Raw genomic sequence first — 18949 nt, forward strand, 5'->3', positions numbered from 1 at the left:
CTATGTATCAGTTAAGCTCCAATAACAGTATCAGCAGTTTGACAGTTCTCCTTTGCACGCTGACAGCCCGATCGCTGGGTTGTCTCTTTTAACTCCACATAGCTCAAAATTAGGAAGAAGGTCCCAAAAATAAAATCCACAACTTTTACAAAAATTTCCTGCTTGTCTTTTCGCTACAAAGTCTGTCAAATACACCCTCGTTTTACTTTTACAGTCCCCTTTCAGCGCTTCAGCACTCTTCTGCGCAATTGCTTTAATCTGGTTAGCAGGATCGGGAGACGGACTTCCTGTTACTCGCCTCCCGTTTTCAGCCGAATTTCAACCAAATTCCCAAATTTTCCGATGTTTAGCTCCCCTTACTCACGGGTATGTAGCAGCCAATTTTGATGTTTTCAAGAAGAAAGGTCGGCGCTCAGCAGCAGCAGCAGCGTGGCTTTGCATCCACGAAAAGAGCGATGAACTCACAGCGCCGCTCCCCCTTTCGCGTTCCGGAGCCCCTTACGGAGCCCCTTCTTCGTTTCCGGGGGGCCTTTGGGCGCCCGCCGAGTCCCACGTCCGCAGGCTCGCTCTGCCTGCGGTTTTTCTTAACGGGTCTCCGCTTTGCCGTAGCGGACGACCCTTTTTCGCGGAGCCCCTCTTCACCAGGTAGAGGACCGCCATTGCTATTTTGCGCCGCCTCCGGAAGCCCCAAGGCAGCCCTTTCCTGTGTATCACAAAATCAAAGTTACAATGGTACCTTGGTTCTCAAACTTAATCAGTTCTGGAAGTCTGTTCCAAAACCAAAGCGTTCCAAAACCAAGGTGTGCTTTCCCATAGAAAGTCATGCAAAATGGATTAATCCTTTCCAGACTTTTAAAAACAACCCCTAAAACAGCAATTTAACATGAATTTTACTATCTATCCATAAAATGAAAGCCATAATCAATGTACTGTACTATAAAACAAATAAGACAGTATTGTAGATGATAAAAATAAAAATTAATTTTTTTCCTTAACTGCACTGATGATAGTCATTGTTTGGATGGGGGGCTTTTATCCACTTCCACAGTCACACAATCAATGAATCAATCATTAGCTTAACTGGGTTCCACACAGTCACAAAAACAAATTAATCAAAAAAGCCTCAAAACCAAAAAATAAATAGCAAAAACAAAAGCGCCAAACTTAATCCATTCCGGAAGTCCATTTGAGTTCCGAAATGTTCAAAAACCAAGGCACAGCTTTTGATTGGTGCAGGTGCTCCAGAAACAATAGCCGACAGCCGCATCAGATGTTTGGCTTCTGAAAAATGTTTGAAAACCAGAACACTTACTTCCGGGTTTTCGGAGTTTGAGAACAAAAGCATCGAGAACCAAGACGTTTGAGAACCAAGGTACCACTGTAGTTCTTTAGCCTTTGGACCTGCACAAGCCCCTTTGAAAAATCTGGGAAATCCTGCAGGGAGCGTGGACATTTATTTAAGCCCACCCTTTTCAGCCCACCCTCTGCTAGTCTAGACTGGACTGGGACATTGGCCAGGCTGGCTGGGAAGGATGGGAATTAAGAACTTACACCAACAAACCCACTGGACTCCAATGATATCTGGAAGGCTGCAGAGTCCCCCAGTGCCGGCTCTCAGCTTCTGAAAGAGCCTCGTAAAATTTTAGGCCAGAACGGCATTGGGAAAAAAGAAAAAGATCATCTGCATCAGTTGGGTTGAAGAGTGCCAATTTACTCATTAGAACAATTCCAGTGTGTTTTAAGCAGTAGCTGTTTTGTCATAGACGACACTGAAATCAAACAATTACAGGGAGACAAGTCAGGTTCCAACGGGATCTCAAGAGGGGTAAAAATTAAAAGGACAAGTGGGAAGAAATGGAGGTTGAATGTCGGCAGCAGAGAAGCTGTTCAGATGCCAAGAAACCTCCTCATGAAGCAGAGCCAAGTGAGGAGGCTGCCTGCAGGAATCTGATAAGTGACCTTTCATTTGCTGCCCCCTTCTCTGTTCAGAGGAACAGAACAGGCCCCCTGAGTCTGTGTGTGTTCAGAAGCTTTCTGAAAAGGGATGTCTTTCCTATATGGTTCTCCAGCACAAAGCTAGCAACTTAGGAGGGTTATCTTGGAATATGAACAGAGCAGGTTGTTGTTCTGTGGATCCCAGGGATTTCCCCATAAAAAGGAGAAGTGGTATCTCCTACTGCATCAGCCTAGCAGTATGCAAGCTGTGAAGTCCTTTGTAGTCCTCGCTGGGAAAAACGGGTATGATAGGAAGTTTTCAATTGTATCTGTTATGCTTTTCTTTTAAAAAGTTACGTAACACATTTGCACAGCCAGTGTGTTGTCATGGTTAGTGTGTCTTGGCAGGCAGGATCTCTAAAAATTACCATTGATCCATAGCTGTCAACTTTTTCCCTTTTTTAAGGGAAAATCCTATTCGAAATAAGGGAATTTCCCTTAAAAAATGGGAAACGTTGACAGCTATGCATTGATCCCACCCACCCACTACAACCAGGAGAAAGTGAAAAAAGGAAGAAAGATGGTTCCTACCAATGTGAGAGGGTTTTCCAGAGGGCCCCATGGCAAGAGGCCCCTTAAACCTGGAGATGATCTTAAGGATGAGACCTGAACCACACAGCCCATTAATAGGTCATTCTATGTGTTTTTCCATGGAACTGCAAAATCAACTCATGAATGGGCAACTGTGAAACGCAGAGGCCGGGCAGAGGTTTATAGCACACTTTCTCTAACTTCCAGTTTGGACATTGAGGTTGTTGTTTTTTAATGGTGGATCAAAGTCCCTATGTAAGGCTTATAAGGATGCTATTCTGAATCTAAAGCAGGTGCAATGATACAGAAAGAAATGTGTCTATGCTGCATTGCTAACTATCCGAAGAAATGTGTGACCCAAATTAATTTATGGGGCCTTCATGTCTTCCTCTGCGGTCCTTCCCATTAGTGCCTCACTGGAAGTGCTTGACATACATACAATATGCATATGGGGCCATTTCTGTTCCAAAAATGTGTGTGTGTGTTTGTGTGTGTGTGTGTGTGTGTGTGTGTGTGTGTGTGTGTGTGTGAAGTTGGATCCATATGAACTGTCTTACCAGAATAGTTCTTTGTCCATATAAGGCCTGCTCAACTTATTCCCCAACATGCTGAATGTAGCAGATTGCAGGAGCCTATGTGAATCTTATAGGGTTGTAGACAATGAAGTTGTCTTCTTCCTGCAAGGACTTCTGCTTGCACAATACAATTTCTCCATCCCCAACTTCTCCCCTGTGTGTTTCTCCATGTCTCAGGGGGGTGTCAGGTGAATGGGAAGACTATGGATCCTTTAGATCACTGTTTACTGTTGATCCACTCCTAGCATGCTCCTTGACAGCAGTGGGTAAGGAGGGCACACCAAGATCAGATCTTCCCTTCTCAGACCTTTCACTCTGCCCTTGGAAGGGAAGATCTAAGACATTCTATGGTCACCTGGAATAGCCCCAATATCTTCTTGGTGGCTGCTGTAGGTAATTTCTGGAAGTCTTCTTCGATGTAATGAAGTTTCTGTTTGTTTGCTTTTGCAGACCCCAATAAAGTCCCAGGATTATTAGACTCCCTGATTACTGCTAGACTTTTAGGTAATTCGTGGTGGCTTTGGAAGTATTAGTGTGATGTAAGGTCAAAGAATTTATTCTAACGGTGAGCCTGCTGCTTAATAACCATTGCTTAGGGTCATGTAATTGTGGAGGCAGCCAGGCTCAAAGCGCTCTTTCATTTTTCTTTGCACTTTAATTAAATTAATGATTTTCCCTCATACACTAAGCAAAGGAAGTGGAACACACACACCACACACACAAACAAGATTTTGATATTTTCATGCTCAGCACAGAAGGATGAGTGCTGGCAAACCCAATCAGCCATTTGTGTGCCTCTCGTCCAAATGCACTCCAAAATAAAATTTAGCTGAAAAACTAAACAAAGCTAATCATCTATGCAGCAAAATCAAAGTCTTTGCATTTTAATAAGCTTCCAAGCAGTGGGCTCCCTGTAAAATGTAAATTCTATTTTTCTACAGCTTGAACAAGTTTCCACTAACCAAACACTAATGAGAGCTACAATTTCCAAGGGATACAAATTCAGTGGTGATTAAAAGTTTCTGCAGATAAAATATTAAATATTCTGTAGGCAAAGGGGGGCGGGTGTTGGTATTACTGTGATCCTGATGTCTGTGTTTTTTAAAACCCTTCCAAGAACCAATAAAATCTGTGGAATTTCCAACATCCTGATGCCCACACATAGGTGCCAAGCGAAGAAGTGTTAAAGTGGAGCACCAATGCATCATTTTCAGCAAGGGCATCATGGGAGAAATTCAAGCTCGTGTAGTGCTGTGGGGTTTCAGAGTACAGATGAAAAGTAAAAGACACATACTTCGGCAAGGATAGGCTCCAGCCATATGCTGATCAGTTGCTGAGTGTTTATTAAGCTTAGCTCTCAAAAGATGGGTAATAAATGCATAGTTCAATTATGCATGCTAATTTTAGCAGGCAGCCAATTTGAAAAGCAGGCAGATCAAAACAAAATGCACAAGCATCGGGAGACAGCTGAGAAACAAGGATTGTTACAGCAGGATTTGGGTCTACATCTGAGGAAGTTTAAGTGCTTGGGGAAAAGGCAACTGACCAACCGGATGAACCTAATGAGAGGCAGTGTTGTGTAGCGGTTAGTGTGCTGGAATCCAGCATTGCCTGAGCTCTGCGAGTGCAGCTTTCTCCCGATTGAAGTGCAGAGTGTTTGAGGACTGGGACATTCACAGGGAAACCAAAATGCTTGTTTACAAAGCTATTGTACTACCAACCTTACTGTATGCTTGTGAAACATGGACCACTTATAAACACCATCTCCAGCTCCTCAAAAGATTCCATCAACGGTGTCTCCAAAAAATTTTACACATCACTTGGAAGACAGTCAAACTAATGCTAGTGTACTGGAAGAAGCAAAGATCACCAGTGTCGAAGTGATGATTCTTCATCATCAACTTCGTTGGACTGACATGTGCGGATGCCTGATTATTGTCTTCCAAAGCAACTACTCTATTCCAAACTTAAAAATGGAAAGTGTTATGCTGGCGGTCAACAAAAGAGTTTTAAAGACTGTCTCAAGGCAATTTTGTAGTATAAATTAAAAAAAATGTAGTATAAATACCAACAATTGGGAAACACTGGCCTGCGAGCACTCCAACTGGAGAACAGCTTTTACCAAAGGGTTTGAAGACACTTGAACTCAGGACGCAAGGGAGAAACGTGCTAGGAGGAAGGCACGCTTGGCAAATCCACACCGTGATCAACTCCTGCCCGGAAACCAATGTCCCCACTGTGGAAGGACGTGTGGATCCAGAATTGGCCTCCACAGTCACTTAGGGACTCATTGTTAAAAGCGTGTTTATGGAAGACAATCTTACTCGGCTAGGAGTGATCGGCAAAAAAGAAGAAGTGTGTTGGAATAGGACCCAGGTTCAAATTCCCATTTGGCCAGGAAGCTCACTAGGTGATCTTGAGTCAGTCACTGTTTCTCAGTCTAGCCTACTTCACAGGGTTGTTGTGAGGGATTAAATGTGGAGGGGGAAAGCCAAGTAGAACTCCCTTGAGCTCCTTGGAGGAAAAAAGCATTAAATGAAATAACTAGGAATTTATTTATTATCTAACAAGGCAAAAGAGAAAATAAACACAATTACACCTTGATTTTGTTTCTCAGTTTTCTTTTTTATTAGCGGACACAGTGTTAATTCCTCAGAGTAACAAAACAACACAGAATTTGCTATTCTATTTCATGCATTCAGTCCTCGTACCACAACCAGCCAACCAAGTCTATTCCCTTGGTGGCATTGCCCAAGTTGCCTGCTGGTAGACCCGAATGCAGGGGGCAGCCAGATATCAGGCTTGATGGATCTATTTTGTTTTCTGCTTGGACTTTGAGATCCACCAACCAGAGCTGGATGCAAAATGATGGCACCAGGGGATGAGGGTTGGGCTTCTGTATACTTAATATTAAGCACCTGTTCAGCCCAAGGATTTGCGTTCAGGACCGGAATAGCTTCCACAGTCCTTTCACACATCAGTCAATCCCTGGTTCCCCACTTCCCCAAGCTTTTTATGTTTCAGCAACCTGATTTTAGGAGGTGAGAAGTCTTTTTGAGAATGATGAACTCTTGCCGATCTACTGCAAATCACCCTGAGATCTACCAGCAGATGCTGAGTTACTTTCTGCCCATGCCTGCCCAGTGCATGTTTACATCAGAATTCATCAGCACTGCAAATGCTGCACCCTGCTAGCTTTAAGCGCATTCCCAATATTGGTTCTTTGGCATCGCTTTGGTTTCGGCAAAGATCCTGACTTGTCCCACCAACACTGCATTTTAACCTTTTTGCTCCTAAAGGAGAAAGGCAGGATTTTTAATCGAGTGGCAATTCATCTCTAATTATGGAAAACGTAATTAGGTATTATCACCTAACTGCAATTACTTGTGGAGAAAGTCACATGTCCCTAAGCAGTGACCCATGCTACATTATCAGTCTGATGTTATGAATCGGCGTTTGTCTCTGGAAGCTAGCCAGCAAAATTAAAAGGGAATCAACATGCTTCTTTGAAGTCCAGCTGTTGAAGTCATTGGCTCTATGCATCAGTAAATAAAAGCCGGGCTTTCATTGCCGTTGCTTATGAGGAACCCTTTCAGAAATACATTGACCATTGACATCAGGCCTCTGTTGTTGACAACACTCATCAAGTAAGGTTCCAAATTGTGAGTAGACCATGTATATAATACACTACCCTCCAGATGTCGTGGACTCCAATTCCCATCACCCGTAGTCAACATGTCAGTGGCAAGGGAGGAATAGAATTGTAGTTCATATTATCTAGAGTGCACCACACTGGCTAACCGCATTGGACGGTCTGTAGGATGTAGCAGATTCTCAACGGTTTCCCACACCAGTCTGCAAACAGAGGGATTCCTTTGCTGCCCCACAGAGTCTACTATCATCCAAGTCTTAGAGGGGGCAGAGGAGGATGTTCTGGAGTGAAACTTACCATGTTCAGCTAGTGGACGACACATTCTCTGGCCAAGTTCTATAAACCAAAGTGCCCTTTCAAAATAGTTGCAAAGGACAGCTTCAGCTCTCTTCCCCATGCTGGAGCTAGAAGGACCATTTAAAGTTTCAAGGCACCACCAAAGCAGCATTTTAAACCTGCAGGTTGTCATCTAGTACACTATTGCACTTTTGAAAGAAGCAATCTATAAAGGAATGTTTGATATAATACAATAGGCACAAGTCATTATAATACAAGTAGAAAACAAAGCCATAGAAAAAAAGCATGTTGAGCACCGTTGGGGTATAGGTTGTATCTCTTGTTCTTTAGACTACATAAACTGTCACTTTACAAAAAAGTTAACAATGAAATCTGACCACAATTGCTTGTTTCGCTCTTTCCAAAAGAGATGTTATTAGGTTAAAGAGTTATTCTTAGGTACGGGAGGCTCTCTTATCGGTTGCAGGGGGCTTGGCTGTTCATTTAAATGTGCGCTAAGGTTTTCTGACGTCAGAAGGGAAGAATTAAAGACGATTTCGCTCAAGTCTGACTTGATGGATATAAAATGTGGATCTTCGCAGCTTAAGGGCTCCTCTGCTAAAACCTGGGTGTTCTCTCGCGTCATCGCCACATCAGACGGCGATTTCCTTTTCATGCGTGTGTACGATTTGTCAAGATTTTCCATGCCTTGGTCAGTTTTCTGAAATCGGCCAAAGAACCAGATGAAGAAGCCAAACAGTGCGAAAGCCAGTAGACATGGAATGAAGGCCAGACATTTGACATCTAGGCTCGCACCAATGTACCGGCTATGCAGAAACATGTCACCTTCGGCGTAGGTCCTGTTGGTCAAAGGGTTAGTGTTGTTTGACCTCCATTCCCAAGACAGTTTGGTTCTGTTGAGGTCCTTCAAGCTTTCTGAGTCTTCTACTGTGTAAATCTTCTGCCCAGGACCAATATATTGACCATATTCATGGGGCTTGTAAAATATCTGATTCTTCCACATGTTCAGATCCAAGATCAAAACAAGGAATATGATTCCATAGTTAAACCACTTGCCTGTAGCAGAAAGAAAAATAAGAAAAGCATAGGATGAGTCAATCTTTACATGGACAGCAGAATGTACAGGCAAAGTCACTCAGAAGAATACGAAGAGAGCATTTTCAGTTAATTTGTACAATGAGGTTTGAATTAAACACGCAGTAGAGTCAGATTGGTGACTGAAAAAGTTTTACTGTTTCAGAATAATGCCTTGCTTTATAATAAATCATTTGGGAACGGAAACCCAAAAGTACAACAAATTGAATTCATCTGTAGGTGACCTGTGGGTTTAAAATACTAGGAGATGCAGTGTAGATCAATAAACCTAAAGAGCAGCTGTTTCGGGACACAAAAATCCTTCCAGAAAAATAAAGGCCACATCTAAAGGACCATCTTGCAGGTTACTAAAGTGTCATTAGGACTGATCACCCATTTGTTCAGAATTAGTGCTGCTGCTACAGTGGTGAATGCTAGATTCTATGCAACTCACTTCAAGGAGGGCAGAAGGCAAAGGCCTCAGGCATTTATGCAGCAGAAAATTCCAGTAGTCAAGCATTCAAGGCAAGAGATTTGTAGCAACTGGTCTATGTCATGCTTGCCTAACACTACTGTTGTATCTGATGCTTCCTTCCTATTAGGTAACAACAACAACAACAACGACTCTTTCCTGCCCTTAATGATCAGATCCTGGGAAGGCTACGGCAATTTAAAAATACAATATTAAAAATTGTTTACAAGATATTATGATCAAGAGAAGAGGATGGGTCTTGAAAATCTATTTTAAAAATCTAGATTAATGAAATTATGCAAGAGAAGGGGGGATGGGTCCTACAATATATATCAATGGGTTATTGCAAAGAGGTGCATCTTCAATATACAGCAGAAACGCTATAATAAAGGTGCCAAGCACACCTGTTTGTGGAAGGAGTGCCATAATTTAAGAGCTGCCACAGAAATGCTTTCTCCTGGGCCACCACCCTCAAGTTCTGAGCATGGTGGAACTACCAAGAAGGACTGTGGGGAAAGATTCCTCGCCACCAGTGCCACATGGTAGGTGAGATAATCAGTAGCTGAGCTAGCCGCTCCAGCTCCTAGAGTGTTGCACATGCCGCGCACCTGGGGCGGGGTGATCTGCCCAGGGGACGGGGTGATTGCGCCCGGGGTGTGTGATCCGGCACGGCGGTGTTCATGCTGGGAGGGTGATCTGGTGTGCCGACGATTGTGCTGGGGGTGCCATCCAGCATGGCTGTGGTTGCACTGGGGAGCACAATCCGGCATGGCAGCATTTGTGCTGGGGGGTGCGATCTGGCGCAGCAGTGATCATGCCAGGAGGTGCCATCCAGCGTGGCCGTGCTCATACCAGGGGTGCCATCTGGTGTGGCAGCAATTGTGTCTGGGGAGATTTTGTCACCCCCCTCAGGGATGACACCCAGGGCAGTCTGCCCCCACTGCCCCCCTTCCTATGCCCTTGGTGATAATGTGGCTTCACCATGTTTGGTCAGGTTCAGACTGAGATTTGCCTCACCAGCACTAGTCACTGACACTCCCATTACATTGCATATAGGTCATTAGACTACCGATGTGACCTACATGCTGCATAGCAACCATGAAGGGGAAGAAGGAACAATTGTGTCCATGGCTCTGCTCATCTCATCATTCCACCAGGTGAGGAGAGCCCTGACAGGAACATGAGACATATCTTTAAGGTGCAGGGGAAAAGGTTAGAGAAGAAATTTTAAGAACCCTGTATTTGTCTTCTCTGAACTTACAAATTGGACAGTAATGTCAAAGCTTAGTGTTACAGTTTCCTGATCAAATCTGCTCTGACTTCTCTTTCCCGCCTTAAAGTTATTGTGTTCTTCAGCAGGGCAGCCTTCGCAGATGAAGCAAAGAGCTTCTTTGTTGCTTACTATGTCACCACAAAAACTCCCTCTTTACTCCCCAAAGGTGGCAACCACACAATCACAGTGCCTGATCTCCAGCTACGAAGGAAACAAAATAATCATAAATGTGTTCAATTAGCTGCCCCTCAGGTGCTCCAAACTGCTGTATCTATGTGAACTGCTGTCTGGATGCTCCCTGGTCAGATGTCCTGGGAATTGCCGGAATATGTGAACACGCAAATTGCTCTGCCTTTATCCCTCTGTCCTACAACGAGCCATCCATCTCTCCTAATAATAGCTGGCTTCCATGGATCTATTGCTTCTATCTTATGAGGGTTCTCTCCTCCTACCTGGTCAGCATAAACTCTGTGTGGCTGCATTCAGGAGGATTTTTTTCCAGATGTCATGGCTATTCAGGCCTTCTATTTCCCATTCCCGGAATGGAGCAAAAAGAGCAAATTAAGGATCAGCTCTTTGTCTGTGTGGGTTTCCAGTAGCTAACGTTTCAAAATGCTGCTGTTTGTTGAGCTCTCTCATCTCAGTTACAGCCATCGCAAGGAGCATCAAATGCTTCTGTCTGTATCTCCAGAAAGCACTTTGCTGCTATTGAGTGCCTTGCGAGGATGTTTGCAGACACACATACTGTACACAAATGAACAAAACAGGAATCCCTCAGAGACCTTCTGGAACAACTGCTCTGCTTGGATTGCTTCGCTTTGACCTCTGACCTTTCTATTTTTGCCCACAGGGTCCCCGAGGCATCTCTGTGTCTGGAGTGCCTGCAGTCAGTCCAGACACGCATCCTCCGCCTTCGCTGTAACCACCAGCCTCCCTATTCTGATGACAACCAGCAGTGAGATTCTTTCAGAGTCTGGCGGAGACAACTTGGTTGCTTAAAACACTGGGTTTCCTTCGCTGACCTTTATTTCTAAATCTGCGGGCATTTTCTAGCATGGGTACATATTGATCTCCAGCATATCTGTTCCAGCTGGAATGACTGTAAGTGTATTGTCAATCTTTATACCATAGGGGAAACTGAGAAGCTGTCTTATATCAGCTCAGATTACTCATCCACCGAGCCCCCTCTTTTCTCTTTCAGGGGTAGCTAATGTAGAAACTCTCCATCGTTCCTGATGATTGGCCGTGCAGGCTGGGGCTGCTGGAAACTGGAATCCAACAACTTCTGGAGGGTGTGGTTTCGACTATCTTGGACTTGGATCTGCAGCCCACAGTCTCAGGGAGCAAATACCTTTCCCATCAACTGCTACAAGATTCTTTCTTAACTGTACATGCCTGTCAGGCTTCAGGGAATTGACTTCCTTCCTCATGGCAGTAGATAAGCAGAATAAAGGAAAAGGAGTCTTCCTACCAGTTAGAAATTTTAATAATCACAGCAAGAGAACAAAGGACTCATCTCCTAGGAATGGCAGTGCTTCCAATTAAGGATCCTGCCCCCTTACATCCCTATTAATCTACATCACTTCTATGTCTTGTATCTGAGTATGTACCTTCTGTGCTTTGTGTGCTTTCTGTTCTGCCACTTTCTCAGCTCTTCTTGACCTTGGGGAGAGTGGAGCAATGCTTTCCAGAGACAGTGAATTTGTTAACCCTCTTCCCCCCACTGTTTCATCTCCTAGCTGTTCCCCATCCAGTATTTCCCAGCTTCTGCCTTCTGAACTATGTCCCTCTGCAAACCGCTTTTCCAAATCTATACCGTCCTCCTGCTCCTGGGAAGATTCAGGATACGGATATGGATATGGGGGAGGTTCCCACCATTCCTTCTCAGTGCAGCCCACCTCAGCACGGACTATGAGAATGCCAGGGTTTTAACATGGGACTTTCTCCATGCAATGTATTTTCCTGGACGGTTTATCCCACTTTGCTGCTTGAAGCAAAATGGAAAGTGCCACTCTGCCCTGTTGCTGCTGCCACCAGCACCAGCACCGCCATAACTGGTCCTGCCACTGCCACATGTACCACCCACTGCCACATCTGCACTGGCAGAGAAGTGATTCTGGCACTGCTGCTGATTTAAGGTGAGCTCTCGGCTGAAATCATGCAAGATCTTGTGCACTCTGCAAGTTCTTGTATGGTTTTGGTGAGATCTTGGCCGAAATCATGGAGATGCTCATTAAAGAGACTGAAATAACATCCCCTTGCTCAATATTGCAAGTGTTTATATATTTGAATCTGAATTACCTGGACCTTTATAGATCCAAACTATGCATCCAGCGTGGCTGGATAATAAATAGACTTTTTTTAAATAAAGGAACTAGTCTAGCCCCTGAATCTATTTTAACAAGGAGAGTGGATAACCAAACTCACTTCTAAGTCCTACAAATCTCCCAGGGTACCATGGAAACTAGGCTATGCTGTGTATTTACATAAACTGCTGCCTAGGAAAGAAAGCACATGCGTTTGCAATGAGCCATCTGTCAAGGGAAATCCAGATGAGTTAAGCAGATGCAAAAACGCAAGATCTCTCTATGCACACAGAAAGAAGAAAGAATGGAAGCAAGACTGAAGAATATTTAACATGGACTAAAACACACATTTGGAACTCCTTGCTACAAAGGGATTTAAGGAGAAGTCATAACGTGGGGGGTGTTACTGGAGCATAAAATAATAATGGTGCACATTAGGGCGCAGATATCGGTATTGTTGATGTTTCCATCGTGCTGATCTTGACAGAGACCTGATGAGCAATGTTGGAGAGTAATTGGCACTGACCTTCTCCAGTCTTGTGGCTCCCTCACTTCAGAGTTCAATTTGAGGATTAAGGGGACAATTAGTTAAAAGAGGTGTTCCATGCCATGACACACTGGCTCCACCATGCACAATTAACATATGTCATGCTCAGGGATTTCAAGATATTTTTTCTTGTTTATAGACCACATGGTTGAGGTGATAGATTTTGTTCTGAACACATTGATTTGATGTCCATTAATGGAGCCGATCTAACAAGAATGACAACTTGAATATAATGAAATGGGCTTCAGACACCGTCCCCAACCCCCCCCCCCCCAGCACGTTACAGGCAATTCACATTTATCTGGTCACACACTCACAGCCAATCAGGTATCACATTTATCAACCTGATTTTTACAGAATGCCTGGTAGCTGAAAATGCAAATTTGGCATTCCTTTCACAAACTAATTATACTCAGCCTGTGTGCTAAAGGTAAAACAAAAGCAAAATAACTCTTGTCCCATAAAACCAAAACCAAACCCATAAGAAATGGGTGGATCTCATATGGTCTGGAAGGATCGAAAGAAAGCTGCTGAAACCAAGACAATTCTTAGAGATTCTGAAGTACAACAGGAAAGGGTGTCTAAAGGTAACATTTCAAGCAACAAAGGATGTTTGGTGGGGGGAGGGGAATGTAAATACTAAAAATACACATTTCTAAATAATATTCAGAAAATGAAGTTGAGAGATGAATGTCCTTTGACATTGTCGATCTGGATTTGGGGCCAAATCATGTCTTTGAGTATCTGGTGTGATGGCCTAATATCATTGCCTCACACCAGGATCAGGAGCCATTTCAAATTCAGAAGAAGAAGAAGAGTTTGGATTTGATATCCCGCTTTATCACTACCCGAAGGAGTCTCAAAGTGGCTAACATTCTTCTTTCCCTTCCTCCCCCACAACAAACACTCTGTGAGGTGAGTGAGGCTGAGAGACTTCAGAAAAGTGTGACTAGCCCAAGGTCACCCAGCAGCTGCATGTGGAGGAGCGGGGAAGCGAACCTGGTTCACCAGATTACGAATCTACTGCTCTTAACCACTACACCACACTGGCTCTCAGTCAGGATTCCAGAAAATCCAAAGTCTGGACCAAAACAAACTCTAAAATAGCTTCTGAAATGTGACTTAAAATCTGAGCTTGCTGGGAATTCTGTATTTATCCTGGACAGGAATGTTCTAATGCAGGAGAAAGTCCATGTGATGCCCTTCAGATGTTGTAGGACTCCAGCCACCTTCCTTTCCAGCCACCATGGACAGGGATGATGGAAGCTGCAACTGAGCATCATCTGAAGACCATGTTAGCTCCCTAGATCTATTAGAACTGCTTTCTTTGTGTTCTGCATGCTAATCTTATGCCAATGATCTGAAAAATACATCACAAGCAACTTCTGGCTTTTCATAGACCTCTGCTGAATCACTGCTGGAGACCTTTAACCAGCCAGTTCCAGGCCACTTCATCTTCCAAGTGCCACCAATTATTTAGATGTCCTGCCAACTACAAGCACAGAACCATTTCCAATTCCTCCAGTGAGTTATTGCTGCACAATTGGAGGACACATTCCTGGCAGTGCCAGAATACTGGGTAACAGGCAGGGATGTCCTCCCTTTTAGAGAGAGAGAGAGAGGCCATTTCCATTTGGCTGTTCTTCTATGACAACAAAACACTTCAGAGAAGGCATGATGTAAAGCCTATTGGCTGGTCCATGTATGTTGTGAACTTCTCCCTTGGAGAAAGGGAGGGGGGAATGGAAGAATCATGGGTAAATTTTGTTGCTGTCAGTTTGGTATATTCCCTTCCTGTTTTTATTTTAATCCGCTGAAAAAATACCCATTTCTTGTTGCCAGCTTCTGTGATCTATGCATGGCCTTAGCAGGTTTCATAGCTACGGCATTCATTTTGCACCAAATGGACTGAATAACAAACATAGCCACTTCATATACAGAGTGCATCATTTCCAAAGAACCTGTTTGATCAGTAATTCACATCACCTGAAATATTTTCAGGTGTTGTATATATTCATCTAGATTTGGACAGGGAAATCACAGCGTGTCTGCAAGCAACACAGAAAGCTTAGAAAGTTCCAAAGTTTGAGAACTGAGCTCAAAACCCAGCATTGATTTAACAACAGATGGGCCTAGCAAAGCCCACCCAAAGGGATTTTCTCATGCCGAGTTGATGTGCTTTATGATTCTCCTAAAAAATGGCACAGAGCTGAGATAAAGCAGGCTCTTGCAACTCAAACGATGTGACATGAATTCAAATAGACTGATTTGTCTAGGAAATCTAATAAATAGAACTTATTAATTCTGAGCTGGAAGGAAAAAAAAACCCATTCTACAATCCCTATTCATGTGCTCATTCTCCAATTAAATTATGCCCTTCACAAAAAAATATCCCCATTAGTTTATAGAGGCTGGGAGAGGGAAGAGACGTTGGCTAACCACAAACAGCCTACTTTTAAAGAGCACTAGAATGAAAACAAAGAACATCAAATTCCAACTGCCATATTAAGGTATCTCATTGTCAGTGGCATTTCCTTAATTCCCAAATAATCAATATCCCAACAGCACCTCCTGTTTCCTCTTGATTGCTGCATTCACCAGAAAATGTTTAATTATCTTTGCTCTTTCGACCAACAGTAGATCTTTAAATGCCACAGCCTGCACTATAATTTTTTTTAGTTATGGTTTGGATCTGCTACACCTTCTCTCGCTAAACATACTGGCAGGTGACTCCCTATGGAGGGGTACAGAGGCAGCAGTGTGCGGAGGAATGACTCATGGTTTCAGTTGTCTCTACAAGAATACACAGAGTATGTGAAACAAGCAAGAAGAACTTGAGCTCTAAATACAGGATGGTAAATATGGCCTAATAGGCATTACTGAAACCTGATGGGATGGCTGGAATGTAGAAACTAAGGGATACAACCTGCTCAAATGGAACAGATCAAACAGAAAGGGAGGAGTAGCAGCAGTAGTAGTAGGTCCAACAAATTCCTCAATTTCCTCAACTGACAATTTCATTTCCCAGAAGATGGAAGAAGCAACAAGGGAGTAATCTCTCTTGGACCTGGGACTCACCAACAGGGAGAAACTGATCGATGAAGCGAATGTACAGCATAACCTTGGGAGGAAGTGATTATGTCCTCTTGGGTTTCATTAGACACAGGCAAGGGAAAACTGAGTGTAGTCAAACATGTACTTTAAGAAAGCTGATTTCAAAAGCTTAAGGGTCAGAAATTGTCAGAAATGATCCCATGGTCAGAAATACTTAAAGAGAATGGAGTCCAAGATGGTTGTCAGTTTCTTGACATGGATATCTATGTTTTCATTCCTTTCTTACAGAATTAGGACAAGCCCTACCAAAAACACACCTCCCTGAAATCTGACGCATATTACTCTGCTCTTAAAAGATCTGCACTGGTTGCCAATTCGCTACCAAGCTCAGATTAAGTTGTTAACATTGACATGTAAAACTCACATACAACTTGGCTCCCAAATATCTGAAGGAACACCTGCTCCTACATTGACCTGCCTTGGGTAAGATCAGTGGGGGTGGCCCTGATGGCAGTGACACTGCCAACTGTGGTTTCAGGGGCAGTGGCATGTGAGAGGGCACTCTCTGTCATGAAATGACTTGCACCATCCCTGTATGCTTTTCAGTGATTGGTCAATACCTGCTTCTTTACCCCAGGCCTTTGGGCATATTTCCTTCTCCTGTCTAGCTATGCACTGATGTACATTTCAGCTGTCCTGAAATCTCCCTGGTGCCAACTTCGTGACCACTTGTTTATAACCAGGAAAGATTAGTTTTTAATATGGAGTTGCCACTGAGGTTTTTACATTAATACGATTGCATTTATTAGGTCTTTAAATAATGGGTAGCTATAGTTTTATAATCTGATTTATACTTGTTTTTTACTCATTTGTGAACCACCTTGGTATTTTTCTCAAAATGCAACAACACTTATCAGGCTTCCCCATGACGGTTGCTAATACATAACGAAGAATGTGCACATTCATTGATGGAATATTATGTCATCTAAGTGCCATTTTCCCATCCTAAAGCAGAACCAATTGGAAATTCAGATTCCTCTTAACGTTAGAGACTGTTTCTGCATTAGAAAATCCTCTCTCCCTCCTTCCCTTTGAGTGCCAGGAACACCTACAGCAGGGTTTCCCAAAATTCAGATCTCAAGCTGTTTTTGGACTACAACTCCCATCATCCCTAGCTAGCAGGAACAGTGGTCAGGGATGATGGGAATTGTGGTCCAAAAACTGCTAAAGACCCAATTTTGGGAAACCCTGATCTACAGCTGTCATTCCTCTTCTAGTTAAAGCATCGCTGTACGTTTCAGGAAGCCTTTCCAAAATGAGAACAAAAGAGAGGCCAGAAAAAGATACAAGCAGACAACAGATGAAAGCTGAACTAATCTGCAGTGACATGGTGCAACCTGTGATTCCTAAAGACACACATCCTAGAGCTGTTTTGAAAGGCCTGGCCTGCACGAAACAGCAGGTGGTTTTAGTGAAGCTGTTTCAGGCCTGCACTATTTCAGGCTACAGGTGTGGGGCCGCGTGGCTGAGTCCATTCCCATAATCCCCAGAAATGCCATCTACGTAGAATCATAGGACTGTCATGTTGGAAGGGAACCTAAGGCTCATGTAGTCCAACCCCCTGCAATGCAGGAATCTCAACTAAAGCATGACAGATGGCCATCCCACCTCTGCTTAAAAACCTTCAAGGAAGGAAGGTCCACCACCTCCCAAGGGAGACTGATCCACTGTCAAACAGCTCTTACTGTCAGAAAGTTCTTCCTGATGTTTAGTTGACATCTCCTTTTTTGAAACTTGAATCCATTGGTTTGGGTCCTACCCTCATGAGCAGGAGAAAACAAGCTTGTTCCATCGTCCACATCAAACTAGACATGCAAGACTTCAACTCTGAAGTGGTACAGTCCTGGAGGAGCTTTCCCATGACTGTTGACAGAGATTAAGCTCAAGCAAAGCAGAATAAGGTTGGATTCTGGACTACACCACTTCAGAATCACTGGGGGGGGGGGGCGCACACACTGCATTCCCAGCCTAGTTAAATACCAAGAAGGGGATGGCAAAGAATGTTAACATACCTGTTATATGTATATGATACTCCTCCTTTAAAATCTTCTTGAAATAAGGCAATCTAAACTGAAAGTGCGCAGCAGGCAAGCCGGGTAGATTGACATCAACATCACCCATAAAATGTGGAAACTCCCAGTCCTGGTGACAAAGAACAGAACAGAAAAGAAATCACCCAATTATTTATCCTCTGAAATATTCCTTTAAATTATATGTACTTTACTGTTTGTACCATCTTGGCTGTGAGTCCTGGAAGAGCTCTTTGCCTTCTCCCACCTGGTCTGGGAAGGCAGGGCCCGGACTGACTCCAGCTACAAAAGCTGGGGCTGCTGAACAGACTCTTTGGCTGGGGTATGTACCATCTGGTCTAAGAACCTGATGGCAGGGAATCCCAATCATGTATGCATTCTCTTGAAGATTCAACCACCAGTATCATCAAAGGGAAATCTAATAGGTTCCAATTCAATTTTTGTGAGAGAATTCATTCACTTTAAATTCACCCAGTACACCTTGTTTATCTCTTCATGCCAAACAGGAATAGTCTTTGGTCAGTGACCTGAGAGTACCTTTGAGTGCCTTGCAGTCCATTAACTTTCAAACCTTGAGAAGCAGCTGGCGGTACAGAATTAATACAGGCAGATTTCTTCAATTGTTATGAGAAAAAAAGAAAAGAAAGAAGCAAAATTGGGGCCCTGCTGAGCTTCATTACAAACCATAATCAGAAATTGATTCTTTTCATTTCCAGTAATAGGTCTTGCTGCCATAATTAAGCTGTCAGATCATGGATAGATAATTTAGCAAGCAAGCAAGCACCTGACAGCAGAATTCACAGACAAGCGTAGCTGCTGCTAAAGGCAATACAGATTCATAGTCAATACAGAGAGGCTGTGAGTCTAAGATCACACCCCTAGACATCGGATTGGTCTCTTCCTAGTCACATTCATATAATGCCTTCTACGAGGATTCCATTTATTTTGCCGGGGTGGCTGGGTGCCTTTTGAACCTGGCAGGGCTGCTAGGAAGTCATGGGGGTGTGGCCACAGTATTCCAGTATGCCACATAATATCAGTCTTAGATTTGAACAGGGAAGCTGTCTTCTGCTGAGTTGAACC

At 43.5% G+C, this 18949-nt stretch overlaps 1 protein-coding gene across 4 annotated transcripts in view; it reads right to left on the reverse strand.

Annotated features, from left to right (window-relative positions):
- Window positions 1–924: 924 nt before the first annotated feature.
- TMEM117 (transmembrane protein 117) overlaps window positions 925–18949 on the reverse strand; it is a 208887-nt gene continuing 190862 nt past the window's right edge. For 2 of the 4 annotated variants that reach the window (XM_083699328.1, XM_083699327.1), the window contains exons 7-8: window positions 17849–17978; window positions 5706–8106 (exon numbers count right to left, since the gene is read on the reverse strand). In XM_083699328.1, coding sequence (XP_083555454.1) covers window positions 7466–8106; window positions 17849–17978 — 771 coding nt within the window. In that variant the 3' untranslated portion in view covers window positions 5706–7465. Of the gene's footprint in view, window positions 1282–5705; window positions 8107–14393; window positions 14444–17848; window positions 17979–18949 lie in introns of those variants that run through there. The other 2 variants (XM_083699329.1, XM_083699330.1) reach the window with 2 other exon arrangements.

This window comes from Podarcis gaigeae (genome assembly GCF_964106915.1).
Source record: "Podarcis gaigeae genome assembly, chromosome: 10".
In the NCBI taxonomy this organism is placed as follows: domain Eukaryota; kingdom Metazoa; phylum Chordata; class Lepidosauria; order Squamata; family Lacertidae; genus Podarcis; species Podarcis gaigeae.